This window comes from Phyllopteryx taeniolatus, chromosome 21 (genome assembly GCF_024500385.1).
Source record: "Phyllopteryx taeniolatus isolate TA_2022b chromosome 21, UOR_Ptae_1.2, whole genome shotgun sequence".
NCBI classification, from domain to species: Eukaryota; Metazoa; Chordata; class Actinopteri; order Syngnathiformes; family Syngnathidae; genus Phyllopteryx; species Phyllopteryx taeniolatus.
This window is the reverse complement of record NC_084522.1, coordinates 6599069-6618405: the sequence shown is the minus strand read 5'-3', so window position 1 is coordinate 6618405 and position 19337 is coordinate 6599069. Positions and strand designations below refer to the sequence as shown.

Below are 19337 nucleotides of genomic sequence, written 5' to 3'. Positions count from 1 at the left end.
ACTAACAACTTAATGGGCTGGTACAACAATATTAGCGTCAATCATGTTAGCTCGATGCGCCGCCGGGATACGGTTACTTCCTGGGGGACTGTAAATCAAATCGAATGAACGACTCTAGCTATAGTCGGGTGTCGTTTTACTCAGGTTTACCTGTGCAGTAATAGCGCCAAGACATGTGTATTTATTATTTTTTTTCAAAAATATGGACTTAGCCAGTTTTGTTTTATTTTTTATTTATTTATTCGACAGAACGCGAAAGAGGGTCGCGCGCACACGTCCGCTGACTCGGGTACGAGTGCGATGTACCCCCCCTCACCCTTCCGACCGCCCCTCCCCTTCCTCCCAGTCCCTGCAGCGGAAGTGGGTCCATTTTTATTTTCCCTCCTCAGTCGAACCGGAGCAGCTCTCGGAGCCACAGTTAGGGCAACAGGCGCCCGTGGGAGTTCTTCAACCCTTGTCGTTGGTTCTTTCCCGGAGAGGAAGCAAAAAAAAAAAAAGTGAGGACCGAGTGGAGGCTTGGACCGAGTCTTCGCCCCCTCCCCTTTACCCATGCAGTCTGAGGAAAAGCCTGCGTGAAATTCCTCCACGCCGAGAGCCAGCTCACCGAGTGGGGAAGGAAGGGTAGCTAGGAGGTGGACCAATTTCTGCTACAAGGGTTATCTGTAAGAGACTATATGTTGTTTTTAACGTCCTCGCCACGCAATGTCCGCTTTGTGGTTGTCGCTTTGCTGAACTGTCGACCACCGTTAGGTTCGAGATTCGACTCCAAACTGAATCCCCACCGATGGTGATCCGTCGGGGGCGAAAACACAAGAACTGAACTAAACAGCTGTTTTTCTCCCGAACGCCAAGCTCCGTGGTCATGTTGCCTAACCGGTGGGGGAGGAGAACCCGAGCACTCTCCACCTAGACGCCGATCCAGAGTCACTCCAGATTCGTTCTTTTTCTTTCTTTTTTTTTTTTTTCTTTTTTAATGAGCCTCAATATATCACCACTTGGCTCCACACAGAATCAATAACGCTCGACGTTGTCACGTTTCAGGGATTGATTGATAACGCCTTACTGCCACCTGATAGCTCAATTTAGACTACGACTACCTCTTTGATTTTGATTTTTTCCCCTCTCCATCACATCCAAGTTATGTAATAGAGACATATATGTTCTCAGATGAACACCCTTCTCCCCGGTGAAGTGACTTTAATGCCTCATGAATCTACCTCAAGCAACTGCAATTTTGCAATTCGACACATCAGCTTGACGTGTCCGCAAATGTATACCTCAACTGTAAACTGAGCCTTGTGTTTGTGGTGACGCCACAGATGGCTTCGTTTCCAGACTCGGACCTGCAGACGTGCCCGCTCTGCAAGGAGCTGTGCGGCTCCTCGGCCCCCATTTCCTCCAGCTCGTCCACCTCCTCCTCCTCCTCTCACACCTCTTCATCCTCCAGCCAGACCAGCAGGAGACTCCATGTCCTGCCCTGCCTACACGCCTTCTGCAGGCAGTGCCTGGAGGGCCAGCGAAGCCCCGGAGACCCGCTCAAATTACGCTGCCCCACTTGCGACCAGAAGGTGTCCATCTCTGAGGCCGGCGTGGACTCCCTGCCTTCCTCCAACTTCCTCTTTAGCAACTTGTTGGATGTGGTGGTGAGCACCGACGAACAGATCCAGAACAAGAATGGCCACCACCACCCCCATCGAGGAGGCTTGGGCTCCTCTGGTTTCCATAACGCCCACGGAGGCATACTGCACCCCCATCTCATGAGAGAGCCTCAGTGCAACTCCTGTGACGAGGAGAACCTGGCCACGTCCCACTGCCTCGACTGCCAAGAGTATCTGTGTGACAACTGCGTGCGTGCACATCAACGGGTGAGGCTCACCAAGGACCACTTCATCGAGCGGCTTGGGGAGAACCTTCACCTGGGCCGAGTCAACAGCAACCCGGGCCAACCAGGCATGTCGGTGTCTCTCGCCCAGTCCCTGCAGAACAACTTTGCGCTGCTATCCCTCTTCCAGGACCGCATGAGCTTCTGCCAACATCATGAGAACGAGGTAAACAAAAATCACGATTAATCGAGTAAATTGAATAATTTGCTTACAAAAAAGGTTGAAGCAAAATCTCTGCCACGGTGCTTCGAAGGGTTAATTTTTCCACTCTGACTTGGTCATGTATAGACACACCCGTCGATGCACTCTTAAGCACTTTAGTGAACAAGCGTGAGAAAACAAACGCGCAATAAGCACATTCATACATGAGCTGCCGATGGCCGCAAATCACGTTGAGTCATTCAACATGTAGACTGGCTAATGGGTTAACCAGTCTAAAGCCACCCAACTCTACAATCTCATTTGCTGACATCCATGTCACTTACCAAGCCAGGCATTGCCTTTTAAAGCGACACACCTGCATAGTCACAGATACTACAGTCAATGCAACTCGTGTGTTATTGTGTGTGATAATACAAAATCTATTTTTATTGTATTACTCAATCAGTGGGATAAATGGGAGACTGCCAGATTATAAAAATATGCAACATCTGCAGCATTGGTAGTAGCAGTGTTTCCCAACCTCAGTTCGAAGCACATCCTTTACATTACAAAAATCTACACTAACAAACAAATGTCATAAAAAGTGCCCACACAGGTCAATTATGTACCTTCTGACATTTAGTGGAAGAGCATTTGATTGTTTTACTGGTCACTCTGCTTCGCTGGCATAGATGAACATGTACACTATACATTATTTTGAGTAAAAGATTTGTGCACCAGTACAGGGAAATTGGATAATTTCCCGCGATACACCTGATGATCTCTCATGGCTCAGTGTTTGGAAATCACTGTAGTAAATAATACAATATGGCAGAGAACCATACTTGGGACCATATGGCAAGAAATTCAAAGGGAACTGAGTGGCTCTTTGCCTAGTTCCTCATGGACAAAATGGCTGCATTTACACATGCATGCATGCATAAATACATGCAGTGACTGCCTAATGTGTACCACACCAGGCATTCAGGGCAGAGGGCTGGCCCCCCGAAGTAACAACCCATGCTAAAGTTATTTGTTTGATCACGTGATCTGGATAAAGTTGGCTGCAAAGTAAACTATCTTGGTTGCGCCATATGGTCTGAATGAATAACGTATGACGGGAGAGGGTGTATTTTTGTCTAAGATCTGGTTTGTGTGGAGAAGAAATTTCTTCCTGAATGTAATCTGTGTGCTACAGATAGAAGGCAGCCATCTTGTTTTCTGACTAGCCATTAGTAGGGCTGCAAAATGTTGGGAATTTTTCAAATTGTTCAAAGTTTCAAACTTTCCCTGGGAATAAACCAGGAATTTACTAAATTGAAGGTTGACTCTTAATAGGGAACTTAAATCTAGTTGGAAAATATATTTTAGCATAAACTTGAGTAAAAGAACCAGATTTCATGCAAATACAATAGTACCTTGATTTATGAGTGCCCCGACTTACAGGTTTTTCCAGTTACGAGCCGTCGCCTGATCAGTCTTATTTGTTAATTTTTTGTTGTTGTTGCGAGCCAAAATTTGAGGTGCAGGTAAGCTTTGGATATGCCACCACCCGAATTAAGTGGTTAAAAAAAAGAGCAATTAAAGTACTGCAATGCGTTTGTACGTGGGCATAGAGTGTAGGGCTGCAACTAATGATCATTTAAATAATCGGATAATCTGTCGATTACTTCAGTCAATTGATAAATTGGATTATTTTTTTTTATATTTATCCCTTGATTCAAAAACATACAAATGTATGCTGTACAGTATCTGCCAAATATATATATTTTTTCAAAATTAAAATGCACAAAAACGGGCATTTTTTTTTGTTTAAAACGGACCTGGGCTATCATAACAATAAAATAATAATAAAAAATGTTCAGCATATACAGATATACTCAAAAACATACAATTTCCCTAAAAATGACAAAATTATCGAAATGCACATTAGCTTTCACTCACGCTAAAAATATATTTCCGGGTTTTAAGCGAGTGAGAGATACAGAATTGCCGTCGTGCCAACCCCAAGCCATATAAATACAGTATATAACGGATCAAACTGTGTTTTACAACAATACCATATTTATGATGTAACAGTGGATGAACTAGTGAAACTTGCAGTCATTGTTGATTGTCACGGCTGGTTCAATTCAAATGAATGGGAGTGGATGACGAGCATAAACTCAAGATTCTCCACCCCCCCCTTTTTAATGTTCACCCACGTCCCCTTTCAGATCACGTTCCCTATTAGTGGGCCAACAAACAACGCTTGGTGAATTGTGCTTCACCATAATAGATAGACATCGAATGACACAATGTTGCTATGTTGACTGCTTGGCCGCCCAAAACTTCGAGAAGCTAGCAGACGCCATGATATGGACCAATCGGAGCCAAGCTGTTTTCCATATTTAAATTGGGGAGGATTAGCTGTCCAATCATAGCAGTTTATTTTACGTGTCACGTGTCGTCTCAAATGCCAGAGGGAAAAGACCAATTAGAATAGTTTAAAAGGACATTTGGGGGTTTCCAATCCAAATTATCTTGCAAACATGATCAAAGGACATCAAAGATTATACAAATAAAATAAATTTGATGGAAGTGGACTTTTACCGCTAGCTTTATTTTTTTTCATGGTTTAATAAATGTGATAAAGCACTATATATTGTATGTGCAGCATGAAATGCCTATACAGGCTCGCTGTTCAGGGCTCTGTATAGCCAGTATCTCAATGTGTGGGTGTGATTCGCCAGCTGTCATTTTTTTGCGATGGTCCCGTCCAATCGGGTTAAAGTGCATCGTGCAGTGTATGGTGGGGATTAAGCAGTGCTATCTATTTTGCATGGATGGTTGCTCATGACAAAACAATGTTCATATTTATGATAGAATATGATGTCTCCCTATGAAATTACCCTCAATTCCCATACATTTCCATGAAAAGTTTCCTATTTGAAATATTTCCATTTCCCATGGAAATTTACTGGAAATTTTCCATACCTTTGCTAGCAATATGAACAGAATGCGTATATGTCCTTCATCTGACTTTCTTGACAATAGTGAGGAAACAACCAAGCTCAGTTTCATTATAATCGGTGAAGTCAATTAGCATAATCCGCAGTTTTCAGGGCATTACGGAGACCAATTTAAATCCGCAGCGACCCTCCCCCTGCATTGCCAGTAAATAGCTTGTCTCGGTTTTCCAGTAAGAGCTTCTTTTCCCAGTAAAGCCCCCCCTCACTCGCTGTGGTCCCTGGGGGAGGGAATGACACGAGAAGGTCGGGCTTTTCTCTACCTGTGAGCCGAGTAGCTTTGTGGGTGTGTCACATCAAGGGCTCCGCATCATCTAACACAGTTCACGCCATTCTGATAGTTGTTTTTCCTTTGGAACATGTGTACCTTGTCAAGTTTTCAACAAATCATTCCACCATATAGGGTCCATACATTTCACTATCCTCCTCCTGTTCACCCTGTATATGTTACCCTTGGGTCAAATTCTTGAGAACTTTCATAGCTATGCAGATGGCACACGGTCATATCTAGCAGTGTCTCCAGATGACTACAGTTCAATTGAGGTGTTGTCACTGTGTAAAACAGATAAATAACTGGATGAACCAAAAATGTCTTCAATTAAACCACAAAAAACTGAGATAATTGTTTTAGGCAATAAAGAAAAGAGGATTGCTGTTAGTAAATTACCTAGAGTCACTCTCTTTTAAAAACCAAAGACCACGTCCGAAACCTTGGTGTTTTGATAGATTCCGACCTGACTTTCAACAGTCATATCAAATCAATTACTAAAACTGCCTTCTACAATCTGAAGAACATATTTTCAGAGTGAAGGCTTGCATGTGTCAAGCAGACCAGGAGAAGCTCATCCATGCTTTTATCTCAAGTAGACTTGACTATTGTAATGGTCTTCTGCCTGGACTCCCCAAAATGAGCACTAAACAGCTGCAGCTCATTCAGAATGCTGCAGCTCGGGTTCTGACCAGAACAGAGGTCAGCGCATATAACTCCAATTCTAAAGTCTTTACACTGGTTTCCAGTCAGCTTTAGAATAGATTTTTAAGCTCTGCTACTGGTCTGTAAATCACTAAACGGTTTAGGTCCTGTATACATGAAAGAAATGCTAATGGAATACAAACCCAGTAGGGCTCTGAGATCGACAGACTCAGGTGAAATAGTGGAGCACAGAGTCCAAAGCAAACATGGTGAAGCAGCATTCAGCTATTATGCTGCACACAAATGGAATAAGTTGCCAACAGTAAAGTAAAGCATATTGAGTTACCTTGTGTATGAAATGTGGTATATAAATACATTTGCTTTGCTTTGCTTCGCAAGTTAGCCCACTACACATTTAAGTGGTGATGAACATGGGTCTCTTCGTGGGGAAAACTCCTTCTCTACGTTGTGTGCGTAGAAATACCGAAGCAGAATAATTTCTTGTTATGGCTGTTTTGGTTTTTTTATGGACTATAACAGACTAAAAAGCCTTTCCCTCTGCATGTCCACTGTGCAATTGGCTGCAGTACAGCTACTTATTCAAGGACCAGTCTTGGTTGACACAACATTTATGTGATTATTTGTCCGGTTGACCCCCGTACCAAGAGGAGTGTAAGCTTGGGAATATGTGCACCTTTTCAAGTTTTCAACAAATAATTCCACCATATAGGGTCCATATATTTCACTAGCCTCAAATGCTAAAGGTCTACAGGTCTGTCATTTTTGTTTGGGATACACCAATATCTGTATTGGTGGCGATACTGTACGTCTGTACTCTGACTCATAAAAGCATTCTGTAACTACGACACCCTTTACCAACCGTTCATATATTATACTGTTCTTTCCTGAGCATGCGAAGTGCAGTTTGGCAGATAGCGAACAGTTTTTCAAAGAATCATTGTGCTTCAAGTTGTTTATTGACACACGTTAGTACTTGTACTCGGTCTAAAAAAACTGGCATTTTTGTTATTCTACTTATTGATTAAAACCAATATAGAACTGAAAAGCTAACTAGGGTTATCTTGTCTAATCAAGTGTTACCGCGAGATTGAAATAAAGATGGGCCACGTCTCATCCAGTGCATCAACGGCACAAGCGAGTCCTTGCTTGTGTGTGGAAGATGAAATGGAAAATGGGATTACATCGAAGGAGCGCCCTGGGCTTGCTGCGATGTCGCCCTCCGACACCCAAATCCACGCGGCGTTGGGTCGTAGGAGCGGCTAATGATATGATAATCCTCTGTCAGTCTTTGCTATAGATTAAACGGTCCTCACTGTGACAAAGGGCCTGGCTGTGCTTGTGCATTACCTCCCACAAACTCACTAAATAGTCTTATTAGGTAGCTGTGACTGTATTCTATTGAGTAATAAGTCAGGTTAAATTAATCGGTTAAATGCTCCTGTGTAACTGAAATTGTTTCAGGAAACTTGAGCCTACAAATGCATTTGAGTCAAAGCAAACGGAAGGCCTTGTAGTTTCTATTTTGTCAGTGCTATCCCGCCTTTTGTGTTGCGAGACAATGGTAGTTATGGAGGCAGGCAAGCCCCCTTTAGTCAGCTGTCGCTATTTAGTTTCATCACTCCTAGAAGTGGCCATGCGGGTGTGTGGTGGTGACTCTTTCTTTTCCAATAACCTTTGCCATCTGCACATAGTTATCCTGTGAATAGGACTTTGGTGCGAGTGCACAAATAGTTAGCAGAGTTGGATTATGAAGTTCTGACTTCCAGGCTTCTAACAGGGAACATGTGCCCTGTAATAGACAGCATTGCCCTGTTTCCTGTGCGACGTGAGCGTGTGTGTCCTGGCTTTTGATGTCCACCTGAGCACTTTGGCCCTTATAAATTTAATAGACAGACAGGGCTTTATCACGATCCTGGTAGGTGAACGTCCAGTTCTCTCAGTTTGGACATACAACTGTAAATGACGGGCCCTCATTTGATTGAGATTGTGTTTAGGTGACATGACACATTCTTGTCCAAGTGTATTAAAAATAAGTTGGAGCACTTACAAAGGTGGAGGTAACTTTTGATTGAGATCCTAACAAAATTTGGATATCTTCATTTTCAGCCACACAAAAGGTAAACTAGAACCCCAATTCCAATGAAGTTGGGACGTTGTGTTAAACATAAATAAAAAAAAGAATACAATGATTTGCAAATCATGTTCAACCTATATTTAATTGAATACACTACAAAGACAAGATATTTAATGTTCAAACTGATAAACTTTATTGTTTTTAGCAAATAATCATTAACTTAGAATTTTATGGCTGCAACACATTCCAAAAAAGCTGGGACAGGGTCATGTGTACCACTGTGTTAGATCACCTTTCTTTTAACAACATTCAATAAACGTTTGGGAACTGAGGACACTAATTGTTGAAGCTTTGTAGATGGAATTATTTCCCATTCTTGCTTGATGTACAGCTTCAGCTGTTCAACAGTCCGGGGTCTCCGTTGTCGTATTCTACGTTTCATAATGCGCCACACATTTTCAATGGGAGACAGGTCTGGACTGCAGGCAGGCCAGTCTAGTACCCGCACTCTTTTACTAAAAAGCCACACTGTTGTAACACATGCAGAATGTGGTTTGGCATTGTCTTGCTGAAATAAGCAGGGGCGTCCATCAAAAAGACGTTGCTTGGATGGCAGCATATGTTTCTCCAAAACCTGTATGTACCTTTCAGCATTAATGGTGCCTTCACAGATGTGTAAGTTACCCATGCCATTGGCACTGACACAGCCCCATACCATCACAGATGCTGGCTTTTGAAAGTTGCGTCCATAACAGTCCGGATGGTTCTTTTCCTCTTTGGCCCGGAGGACACGACGTCCACAATTTCCAAAAACAATTTGAAATGTGGACACGTCGGACCAAAGAACACTTTGCATCAGTCCATCTTGGATGAGCTCTGGCCCAGAGAAGCCGGCGGCGTTTCTGGGTGTTGTTGATAAATTGCTGTTGTTTTGCATAGTAGAGTTTTAAGTTGCACTTACGAATGTAGCGCTGAACTGTATTTACTGACATTGGTTTTCTAAAGTGTTCCTGAGCCCATGTGGTGATATCCTTTACACATTGATGTCAGTTTTTGATGCAGTACCGCCTGAGGGATCGAAGTACAGACATGCAAATTTGGATTGCGCCCCTTCAGTGTAGTACCATGTTACGCCACAACATGCGGGGCAGCACTGAGGTCTAGTGGTAGAGATGCAGCGTAATTAAGAGCATAAAGAGTCACAGAAGGTTCCCTACTAAGCTCCGGTCACAGTTAGTTGCTGTTCCCACAGAGCAAACAGAATATATGCCTGTAAATATTGTTGCATGCTCTGATTGTATATGTTGCTGCTCTGTGTGTGTTTACAATAAAAGTTGTTTGAAGATTTATAATTGGGTAACATCTAGCTAATTTCAGTTAGCCCATCTATAGCATTTCACGTAATAGGTTTGAATTAAGCTAACACACTTTTGTTAGACAAAATTATATGCTTCTGTTGAAAATATGGTTGTGTGAACATTACATATTTATTTCATATTCCTTTTTTTTTTGTAAGACTTTTTTTTTTTTCCCCCACTTGCAGGCGGATCTGGAACGTATTCCCTATTATAAACGGGGGTTCACTGTAGTCACAGGAATTATATGACATCAGTCCACCTCAAAAATTGCTTAAAAACATTGGGTGCTACGTTACGTTCTTACAGTTGCTCTAAGTGCTAGAGGACTCTGCATCTTTTTGCACAATTGTCCAAAAAAAAATAATGTACCGGCATTACCAGATAACTAGCAACCCTTTATTACTCAGTGACTGTTTTTTTTTGTCAAGGTCTTTGTCTCAAAAGTGTTCTCTGTCAATTGACTGTCTGTTGTCGTACTAGAGCGGCTCCAATTACCGGAGACAAATTCTTTGTGTTTTTTGGACATACTTGGTAAATAAAGATGATTCTGATACATGACTGCTTGATGTAAAGGTATTTTCTGCTGCTGTCACTTGACCTTTTTAGTCTGACAAGCTGACATGCACCTGCTATGTCCATGTGTTCATAATGTAGCTGCTTTGACTGCATATCCTTTCACCTTTCCATCCCTTTTTCCCCGAATCCACAACACTCTCTTTTCCCTCCTCTATAGTCACAAAGCCAACACCATCGTCTCCCACGTCCCTGTCCATTTCCTATCACGTTTTTTCTCTCTCTCCACTGTACATACTGTAGTACATTGCGCTCAGTCGCGTGCTCACTCGATAAGGAGGCCAGCTGACGGCGGTTTGTTTTCCTTCTCTGCTCAGAGGCCCTTCCAATCGGATCGCCGAATCAGAACCACCGCCCACAACACCGCCATACTCACGCGTCTCGTATCTGGCAGAGTTTCAAAACATCGACAGGCGTGTCTGAATGTGCGTTGCGTTGATGGCAGACGGCCAACATGAGGTTGCCACGAGAGGGCGGCGGGCCCAGCCGGGGAGGGAAGGGGATAGGAAAGAGAAAGAAGGAAGGGAAAACTGTTGGGGGGGACTGAGTGGGGCCCAGCTCGTTTCAACTTTATTAGATAGTACATTGTATACTTCACTATGTTAGGTCATAGACTTCATATTGTACCCTCACAATGGACACAAACAAATTGATCCTACACACACAAAAAAAGACACTAAAGATTACAACCATTATAATTTGATAGCTGCTAATGGAAAATCGCCCTCACCAGAATGACCTTGGTAGGTCTAGTTTGAAGATTACATTTTTTTTTTTTTTCCTGTTCTCATTCTTGGCCTTCAGTGTTCTAAATAATGTACAAATATTGTGGCTGTCCCGATCACATTTACTTGCACCCAAATCCGAGTCACTTGATTTTGAGTGTCTGCCAAATTGCCAATACTGAGTCCAAATCCAATACCTTGGCAATACATTAAGAAAAAAGGGTACACAAACAGTATACACATTTAAAGTATTTATTCATCCACAAATTAAAACTTAATGTCTACCAATCAGGAAGTAGTTATCTGCCGTTACCCATTTTTTTCTTTTCTTGCTAAAGCCAGACATGGTGTCTGCAGGTTCAGTTTAGAACAGGAAGCTCTTAATTGCGTTTGTCTCGAGCTGCCAAATGCATTTGATGTGATGAGCCTGTAGGAATGTAACTTGTGTGCCCATACCTAAATTTTCTTGTCATGTCCCTTTTGACACATCGTTAAATCCCTCTGCCATGTGGAAAAAATAAAATGGTAAAACATTCCAGTTGAAAGATAAAATGGATATGCAAATACTTTTTAGTTCAAGAAGTGTTGGTTTAAATAATTCTGAATGACTTTTGACATTAAATGTTTAGTTTAATTTGATCTAAATAAATGTTTATCTTTGAATTAAATCTCCCAAATTTGTACCCAAAAAACTAAAACATTTTTCTTTGTGCTTTGGATTTTATTGACAAAATTTTTATATCCATTTATTGGACAGCGACAATAGGTCATTTATAATGAGTTTTTTGCAACTCTAAAGTAACAATTCGTTTTTTTTAGTACATTTTCAATTGTTTTCATTTTACATGCTACGAAAAAGAATCCCTCCAAACTTCCACAACACATTTCCAGCTTTGGAAAGGCATCAAATAACCTTTTGGTGCATTTTCTGTGCAGGTCTACAAGAGATTAATATGGAAAGAGTGGGGAAATACCTTTTACACACGGTAAAGCATCTTGCTGTCAGTCAAAAAAAAAATAACATGCTTTAGTTCTTTGTAAGTGGATTTCTTGTTGCGCAGGCCCATTTTTTTTCTGGCAGCGCAGTATGACATTACTAGGCCTGCGTCCCCTCCCCCATTTGTCTTGGAGGGATTTTACTGGCTGCTTGAATTCATGCCCTCTTCCCTAGTTCCCAGTGCCTGCAGGGAGGGAGGGAGCGAGGCGCCATGATTCAATATAGTACCATACATCACATTGGAAAAAATGTAGACTATACATTGTATACACTTGGACAATGGCTCTGGTTTTTCCAGCCTTACACCAGCAACCAAAAAAAGTACTATCTGGCTTTTAAGCAGCGTTATTTAGAATTAAAAGAATTGATTTGATGATTGCAACAAAAATATTTGCAAGACAAAAAATGTATTTGGTGTCACACATTTGCTAATTGAGAGGAAAATTGTTCATTCAAATGGTCCAATTTAGCTTATACTGTATTGATACTAAACTAATAACAGCTTTAAATTGGACAATCAGGAAAAAAAAATTATTAGTATTTTTTTTAATGGAGGCTTAGCCAGTATATATATAAAAAAAAAAAAAAAAGGTAATGCATTATTGAACTCTCGCCTACCCTTTTTCAGAGGTTTACGACAAACAGCGGTCAACAAGATGGGCGTTTCTTAGTGTAAATTGGTAACGTGAGAGATTAATGGGTAAAGAGGGAGAGAGCGTAACATCCGGACTAATGAAATCCTATAACTCACGACCGAGAACCCCCCCAACCCCGTGGCTGAGGCCTGGTGGTGCCGAGAGGGAAATAGCGTGTGGTGGTGGCATGTTGCGTCCAACAGATTCATCCTGTGATTATTAAATTAAACCTTAGGAGAAAATTTACCAGTTGTTATTAATGAATGTTCAAAAAGCAGCAGATAACGACAAAGACTCTCGTGACGACTTGCGGGAATAGGCACCATGTGTCAATAATATTGAGCGGACTTCCAAGAGGTCCGGAGTGTTATGTAATCTGAAAGCTGAAGAAACAAATCTCATTCGGCTTTTGCGTGCAACTCGTAGAGTATTTTTTCCCACCCAATATGCATATGTTAAGCGTTTCCAATCTACTGACATCCAAACAATAGCGTTCTGAGACCTCTGTCAACATTTAGCACCGCAAAATTGATTAGAGATCTACTTTGATGACAGAGGAATTTCATCCAGCTATATGTATTCCTCTGACTCGAAGGGACTAAAAATATAACGAGCCTTAAAAATAGATTTTCTTTTTAAAAAATGTATTAATTTATTTATTTTAGCATTTGTCGGACAAACGTCTGTAGGCTTCGAGAACAGTTCTGAGGTTTTATCTGTTTTTATATTTGAATAGTGGGCTTTATGTGCCCCCAAAGAGGCCTTAGGTTCGCCGCTTATATAAGCATGACATATTGCAACCAGGTTAAATTAGATATAACTAAGATGGACTAAGATATAAGCATTTGTCATGTTGGATTTTCCATGTTCCATCTAAATTGGCATTGTTCCCATTCCTTGTAACGGGGATTAGACATAATGGGACATAAGGAATTTTGTGTAACGCATATATTTTATGAAGTCATTAATGTGTGCATCGTCACCAAAATTACATGGAAACATCCTTGGAAGAATACATATAAAATAGTTTACAAGAGTAATCATGAAAAGCATGTTTTATATTTTCTCAAATTATTATTATTATATTTTTTTTTTAATGCCTAAAAAGCACTGCAACGTAAGCATTTCTATTTCTCCCCGTAAGAAGCGTACTGCCAAAAATGCGTGTGCCGTTGAAGCACCAATACTCAGCTCTCACAGTCCGCCATCATGCAGCCTCTGTTTTGAACCACATCCTGCATTCCTCTATGCATGTCCCCTTTGAATTGAGGAGATGTCAATGGCGTAGGGTGGAAAAGAGAGACTAGGGAAGAGGCGCTTCTTGTGTGATGGAGCAGGGCATAAACTAGGCTTCAGTAGAAAGAAACGACCAAGAAAGGAGAAGGAAGTCTGATAAAGGTGTGTGTGCGTATGAGCGAGCGTGCGTCTCATTAGATTATGCCGCCCCCTGGGGAGAATGGTTGTTATTGATGGATTGATTCTAGGCCCCTCCCCATCCACTCGGTGCTCCTGCTATTGGAGCCCATTGATCTTGCATCTCTTTGGGATATGATGGTCAGCGCATACTTAATTAGTCTTTCATTACAACCAATCAGCGCTCAGAGGTGACGTTTGAAACACAGCTTAGCTTTTGGCAACAAAGGTTAAACGTCCTTCTCTCATGGGACCTGGACACTTTTCTGTCAAACGTGACTTGTGCTACATTGGCTTCTACGCTGGAAAACAATATGAGCAACCTACATCTTAAGAATGGTTATTGATCAAGTTTTGATTGCCTTTAGTCCATCTGTTTTTGTGTTTTACGGAAGGATTTTTGAGCCTTGTAGGTCACTCATGCATATGGATGACTTTTTTTGTCATCTAATCTTTTCTCATTGATCAGGTGTTTTGGCAGGAGGGGGGATGTTAGACTCAAGCAGCTGTATTTGTGTGAATGAATTCTATGAGGAAATTAAGCACATTGTATTATATTGAGTATCTACAAGCTGTTATTTATTTACTGCCGCCAAAAGGAAATTGTTTTGAATCCTCCAATATCATTGAGTATAACATCCACTCTCCATCCGTGCATTTTCTGTAGTGCTTGCCCCCATTCAGGTTGTGGGTGAGCTGGAGCATATCCTATCTGACTTTGGGTTGAGAGACTGGGTACACCCTAAACTGGTTGTGTGGGGCACATGTAGTTAGACAACCATTCACACTCATGAAAAGCAAAAACTGGATTAAAGATGCAATGGAGTGCAAGCAATAAGCAATGCCTAAAAAAGATGTTTAAACAAACATGGCGTCCTTGGGATGTAGCTATTTTCATAACACCAATGTTGACTTGACTTTGTACATTTCCGGACACACAAAAAAATGTTACGATCCACACGTGCTTGTTTTCACAGGTTTTCCTTTTCTTCTGCGAGAGCTGCTCTGTGCCCATCTGCAGGGAGTGCAGCATGAGCCGTCATGTGGGCCACACTTTTGTTTACCTCCAAGATGCAGTGCAGGACTGCAGGTCCGTCACCATCCAGCTGCTGGCTGATGCACAGAAGGGACGACAGGCTGTACAGGTGAGATGGACACCGGTAAATAATGGTGCCCGCATGATGAACAGTATAGTGGAACCTCGTGTTCCGTGATTAAAGGCCTCTTTATACTCCCGCGGTCGCGTGGCCGAGAACGCCCTCATTGCGTCACGTGACCGACGAATTGCCCCGCGCAGGACGTCTGCGTAGCTTGCCGCGCACCCGACAAAATTAGTTGCTGCGCGTCGAACACCGCGGAGATCATCTCTCGTGATTGGTCCGTTTTAGTCACATGCTGTGATGACGTACCAGCATGCCCATTGATTCTACATACCATCTACGTCGCCACCTTCTCGATCGATTTTGCAGCATAATTAAACTTATCATCTGGTCATCTAGGTCCATTTGTTCTGTCGCGGTCGCCATTGTTGTTGCATTGTTCCTTGTTACTGAAAGGAAAGTAAAAACGGCTAGCGGAAATGGCAAAAAAAAAAAATGCAGAGGAAACTCCACCCCGTGGTGTCCTATACCATACCAGCCATAGCGACACCCCCGACTTGGAGGAGAACTGCAGCACACTTTCAAAACAGCGTAGGTGGGTTGCGCTCGAGTATAAAGGCAAACTACGCGTGGGACAGCCGCAGTGACATCAGTGCGGTCGCCGGCCGCGCGAGTATAAAGAAGCCTTAATTCGTTCAAAAATGTCTGACTAACAAAATAGAACAAAATTAACTTTAAAGGTCACTTACCTTTATTGAACACTCTTTAAAATCAGAATCAGCTTTATTGGCCAAGTATGTTATTTGATAGTGTCTGAAAGACGGCAAGTAGGGCAGAGAGAGGAGGAGAGGTTATTGTTTGGGAGGGTAATATACCATTTTCATACCTTGCTACGTTTGTTCTTGAATTCTATGGTGTTTCTCGTCGTCTTTATCAAAGAACTTTCTTTGGCTTACTGAGCAGTCACACTCAATGGATAAAAGCACAGAAAACTTGTGTTTTTAGTCTAAGCTAAAAATATGAAAATGAAATTTTTTTTTGTTAGATGAAAAAAAAAGTGTCACTTTTTTGTTTTTCAATTGCCATTTTAAAATGCAAAAGATCAAATGATACACGGATCAATATCGCCTAAACTATGAGCTTTCACACAGTGACACGATATCCTTCAATCAGATGATTATATGTTGACAATGTCTGCTCCACTTTCTGGTGTGATGTGGTCACTACTTGCCTGGATGCTTTCAACACAACAGAGAAGGAGAAGTGAGTGTTAAATTCAACACAGGTGTTGCAGAATCCTCTTACATGCTGTTACAGTTCTAATACTAGTTCAGAAGCCAGAAAATGGCCGGGTCAACTTTGGCCACCCCCCCCTATTCTGTGCCGGTGCTATTTACACACACCAGTAACACAGAAAAGGACGCTTTTACAGGCAGTTTAAAAGGGGCTTCCATAGTAAGGCATGCAGGTTCTATTTTGAATTTGAACACCTATCTTACCAAATATGGATCTCTGCCCAATAAGGAGATAACGGACAAGGCGTCAAGGGAGAATTGTCTTTTCAAACTAATTTAAGCCGCTGTGCTAACCTCTTCTGCCGGCACTAAATGAAACGACATAAATGACATTCGACAAAATTGTCAAACCACCCAAATCCAAACTCATTCATCTCTTGCAAAGAGCGTGTAGAACCCTTCTGTCAGGGCTGACGCAAGCATCCATTTGAACTATGATTCCCAACTGCTGTGCAGTTGGGACATTAGTGTGTCGTGAGAGATCGAGTATCCAATTTCAATTAACTGGGCCGAAAACCATTTGCTACAAATAATGTATCTTTGTTCATATATCTGTGCCAGTGATGTATAGTGACAAGCATAACAGTTAAATGCTATTCCACGTAATGGCAAGAAGGCACAATGAACCTGTGTATCCATCATTATTATAAGTATATTCTTAAGAACATTTTTATGCCTTGGCTCAAAGGTGGGGAAACCCTATAGTGACCAGTTCCCTGGATTTTTCCGCTCGGGTTCGAGCTGTCCAGCTGGTTCTGAAAGGGGGCGGTCACACAGGCTGAGGTCCGGCGGGGGCAGGGATGAAGGTCAAAAGGGGAGGGGGCGTAGAGAGGCGAATGGGGGAGGGGAGGTGAGGTATTTAAAGGATTTGAGAGAGAGGGAAAATCCTGTCCTCTTTGAAAGAAGTGCAGCACTTCGCCCACCTCTTGTTCACATGCCCCCTAGTGCACCCCTATACTTAACACTCACGCCTCACAGACACTTAGTGCCTCTCTTCATTTAGCTAATTATGGAATTGAGGGGGTAGGGCTGCCCTTTTTCCACATTACTCTTAGAGAAATATACTGGCGCAGAAACATATTCAAATGTTGCAAATGAGCTGGTTTATTTTGATGCCACGACTATTCTCAGTCAGTATATAAGGTGTGTCATGCATTATACATTCCAAATGAGAGAAGAATAATACTTCCCTGACAACAGACCTTTGTGAACACTTGACCAATCCTAATTTGGATCAGGCCCTCTTTGATACTCACCTCTTTAACGTCTTAATTGTGTCCTTAATGTGTATTCATTGCTACTGAGAAATTCAGGAAAGCTGTCATAAAATGTATCCACCATATAACAATGTCATGAAAAAAATCATTTTGTGAAATCCTAATAAATAAACAAGCGCCAGTGAGAGAACATAACCTCCTTGGCAGGGGTAATAAAAAGCATTATGAGGCTGTTACTATCTTACTTTATAAATGCTACCTTCTCGGTTTTGAAACCTCGATTAGGCAACTTTCTGTTGATTCAAGTTTTGGAAAGTCCTAAAATCATAAAATTCACATCCAGAGAGTAAGCACTAAATGATGTCATTCTTTCAATATTTATATTGTATACAGTTACATCTCAGTACATTTCAGTAGGTCATTTAAAAAAAGTGGATCTCGTATTATAGAGATTGATTAAACAGGAAAAGACTTTCCATGAGATCAATTCTTAACCAATTTCTGTTTTAAAAATCATTTTGATTGTCTTATAATTGCAATTTTCTGAGATGGTGAATTTTGGACTGTTGTTGGCTGTAGACTGCATATTTAAAAAAAAAAAAAAACTATTTCACACTGTCTAGTAAATCTATATAATGAGTTTGACTTTTTGAATTGAACTAGTACTGAAATAAGCTTACATTTATTGAAATGCACCCATAATAAATACTTTGTTTTCCAACTGACCTCTTTAGACAATGTTGTTCAGGTCATGGAGACATCTTTTAAACGAAAATATTTTTATTGTCTCTGTCTGTCATTTTAAAGGATGCAAAAGGTGATCCGTAAAAAATTTCAGCATTCCAACAGATAAAAGTGCTCTTTAAGTCAACTTCCTTATCAGTCGGTCCTCTTAGAACACATACTTATGACCTTGGTAGGACATGGTGGAAACATGAAATGCTATCTAAGGTCATGTTACAAGCAAGCACACACTATTTCCTCTGCAAACCCCGTGCCCCACCTCTCGCTATCTCAGTGTGACCTACATCTGTGTGACTTGCTCATGCATGCACGGCTACGGGTTCACCAAATCAATTCCAAAACCTCAGCACAACGCAGATCGTCTGTTCGTCAAACGTCAGAGTGCCCGCCACGTGGAGCAGTCTTTGAAAGTGAAACCAGGTCCCAGCGAGCCCACACTTGACCAGTGGGAGTTTTTTTTTTTCTTTCCCCTCTAAGAGTCCCAAGGTCTCAAGCTAGCAGCTGAGTTTCAAGAAAAGCTAGCCGACCATCTGGCAATATGTTGCTGTGTGGTTACTTAGTGTTTGCATGTCCATTCTGTCGAAGGTCACCACAGGAGTAAATGCTGACGCCAGATAATATGTAAACACACACACACACACACACACATACACACTTCTCCCCTGAGGTAGGAAATTTCCGCCCACTCCACCCCCATTATCTTCCCTGACCCCTGACCCTGGTCTTGTGACTCGCCCAGTTGGTCTAAGCTCTGTCCCTCTGCGTTCTGATTGGTCACGTTGACCCTCTTTGTATAGCAAGCTGTGCTCTGCTGGGGATACGTGGAAAGGAGTGAAAAAGAGCCCATAAAGATGGGAAGCCAGGGCACCTAAAAGTAGACAAAATAGAAAAAATATAGTTTTGCGTTTGTGGAGAATACTTAAGGCGTTGTACAGACATCCCACTTTTTAACATCTTAACCATTTAAAAAAAAAAAAATGTGATAGACTGCATACATGGCAGAAAAAGAATTGGCATGCGTCTGATCACTGCTTATAGTGTTTGGGTCAATATCACTATAAAGTGCCTTTGGCGTCCTCATCAGAATCAGTCACCATGAGAATATAGCAAAATAAACTGAGGTCTTATTATACGCGACCAAACATTTGCACACACAAAATAAGTCTCTAAAAATGTGTGTCCTTTATTTTATACCTTTTTTTCCCCCATAATATATATTCCATTTTCATAGTCTTACCAA

General features: G+C 41.7%; 1 protein-coding gene across 3 annotated transcripts in view; it reads left to right on the top strand.

The window, feature by feature from the left end:
* Window positions 1–347: 347 nt before the first annotated feature.
* The window catches only part of trim71 (tripartite motif containing 71, E3 ubiquitin protein ligase), a 33937-nt gene continuing 14947 nt past the window's right edge, over window positions 348–19337 (top strand). For 2 of the 3 annotated variants that reach the window (XM_061760431.1, XM_061760433.1), the window contains exons 1-2: window positions 348–2048; window positions 14719–14886. In XM_061760431.1, the coding sequence (XP_061616415.1) occupies window positions 1320–2048; window positions 14719–14886 (897 nt within the window). In that variant the 5' untranslated portion in view covers window positions 348–1319. The remainder of the gene's footprint in view (window positions 2049–14718; window positions 14887–19337) is intronic. The other variant, XM_061760432.1, reaches the window with a different exon arrangement.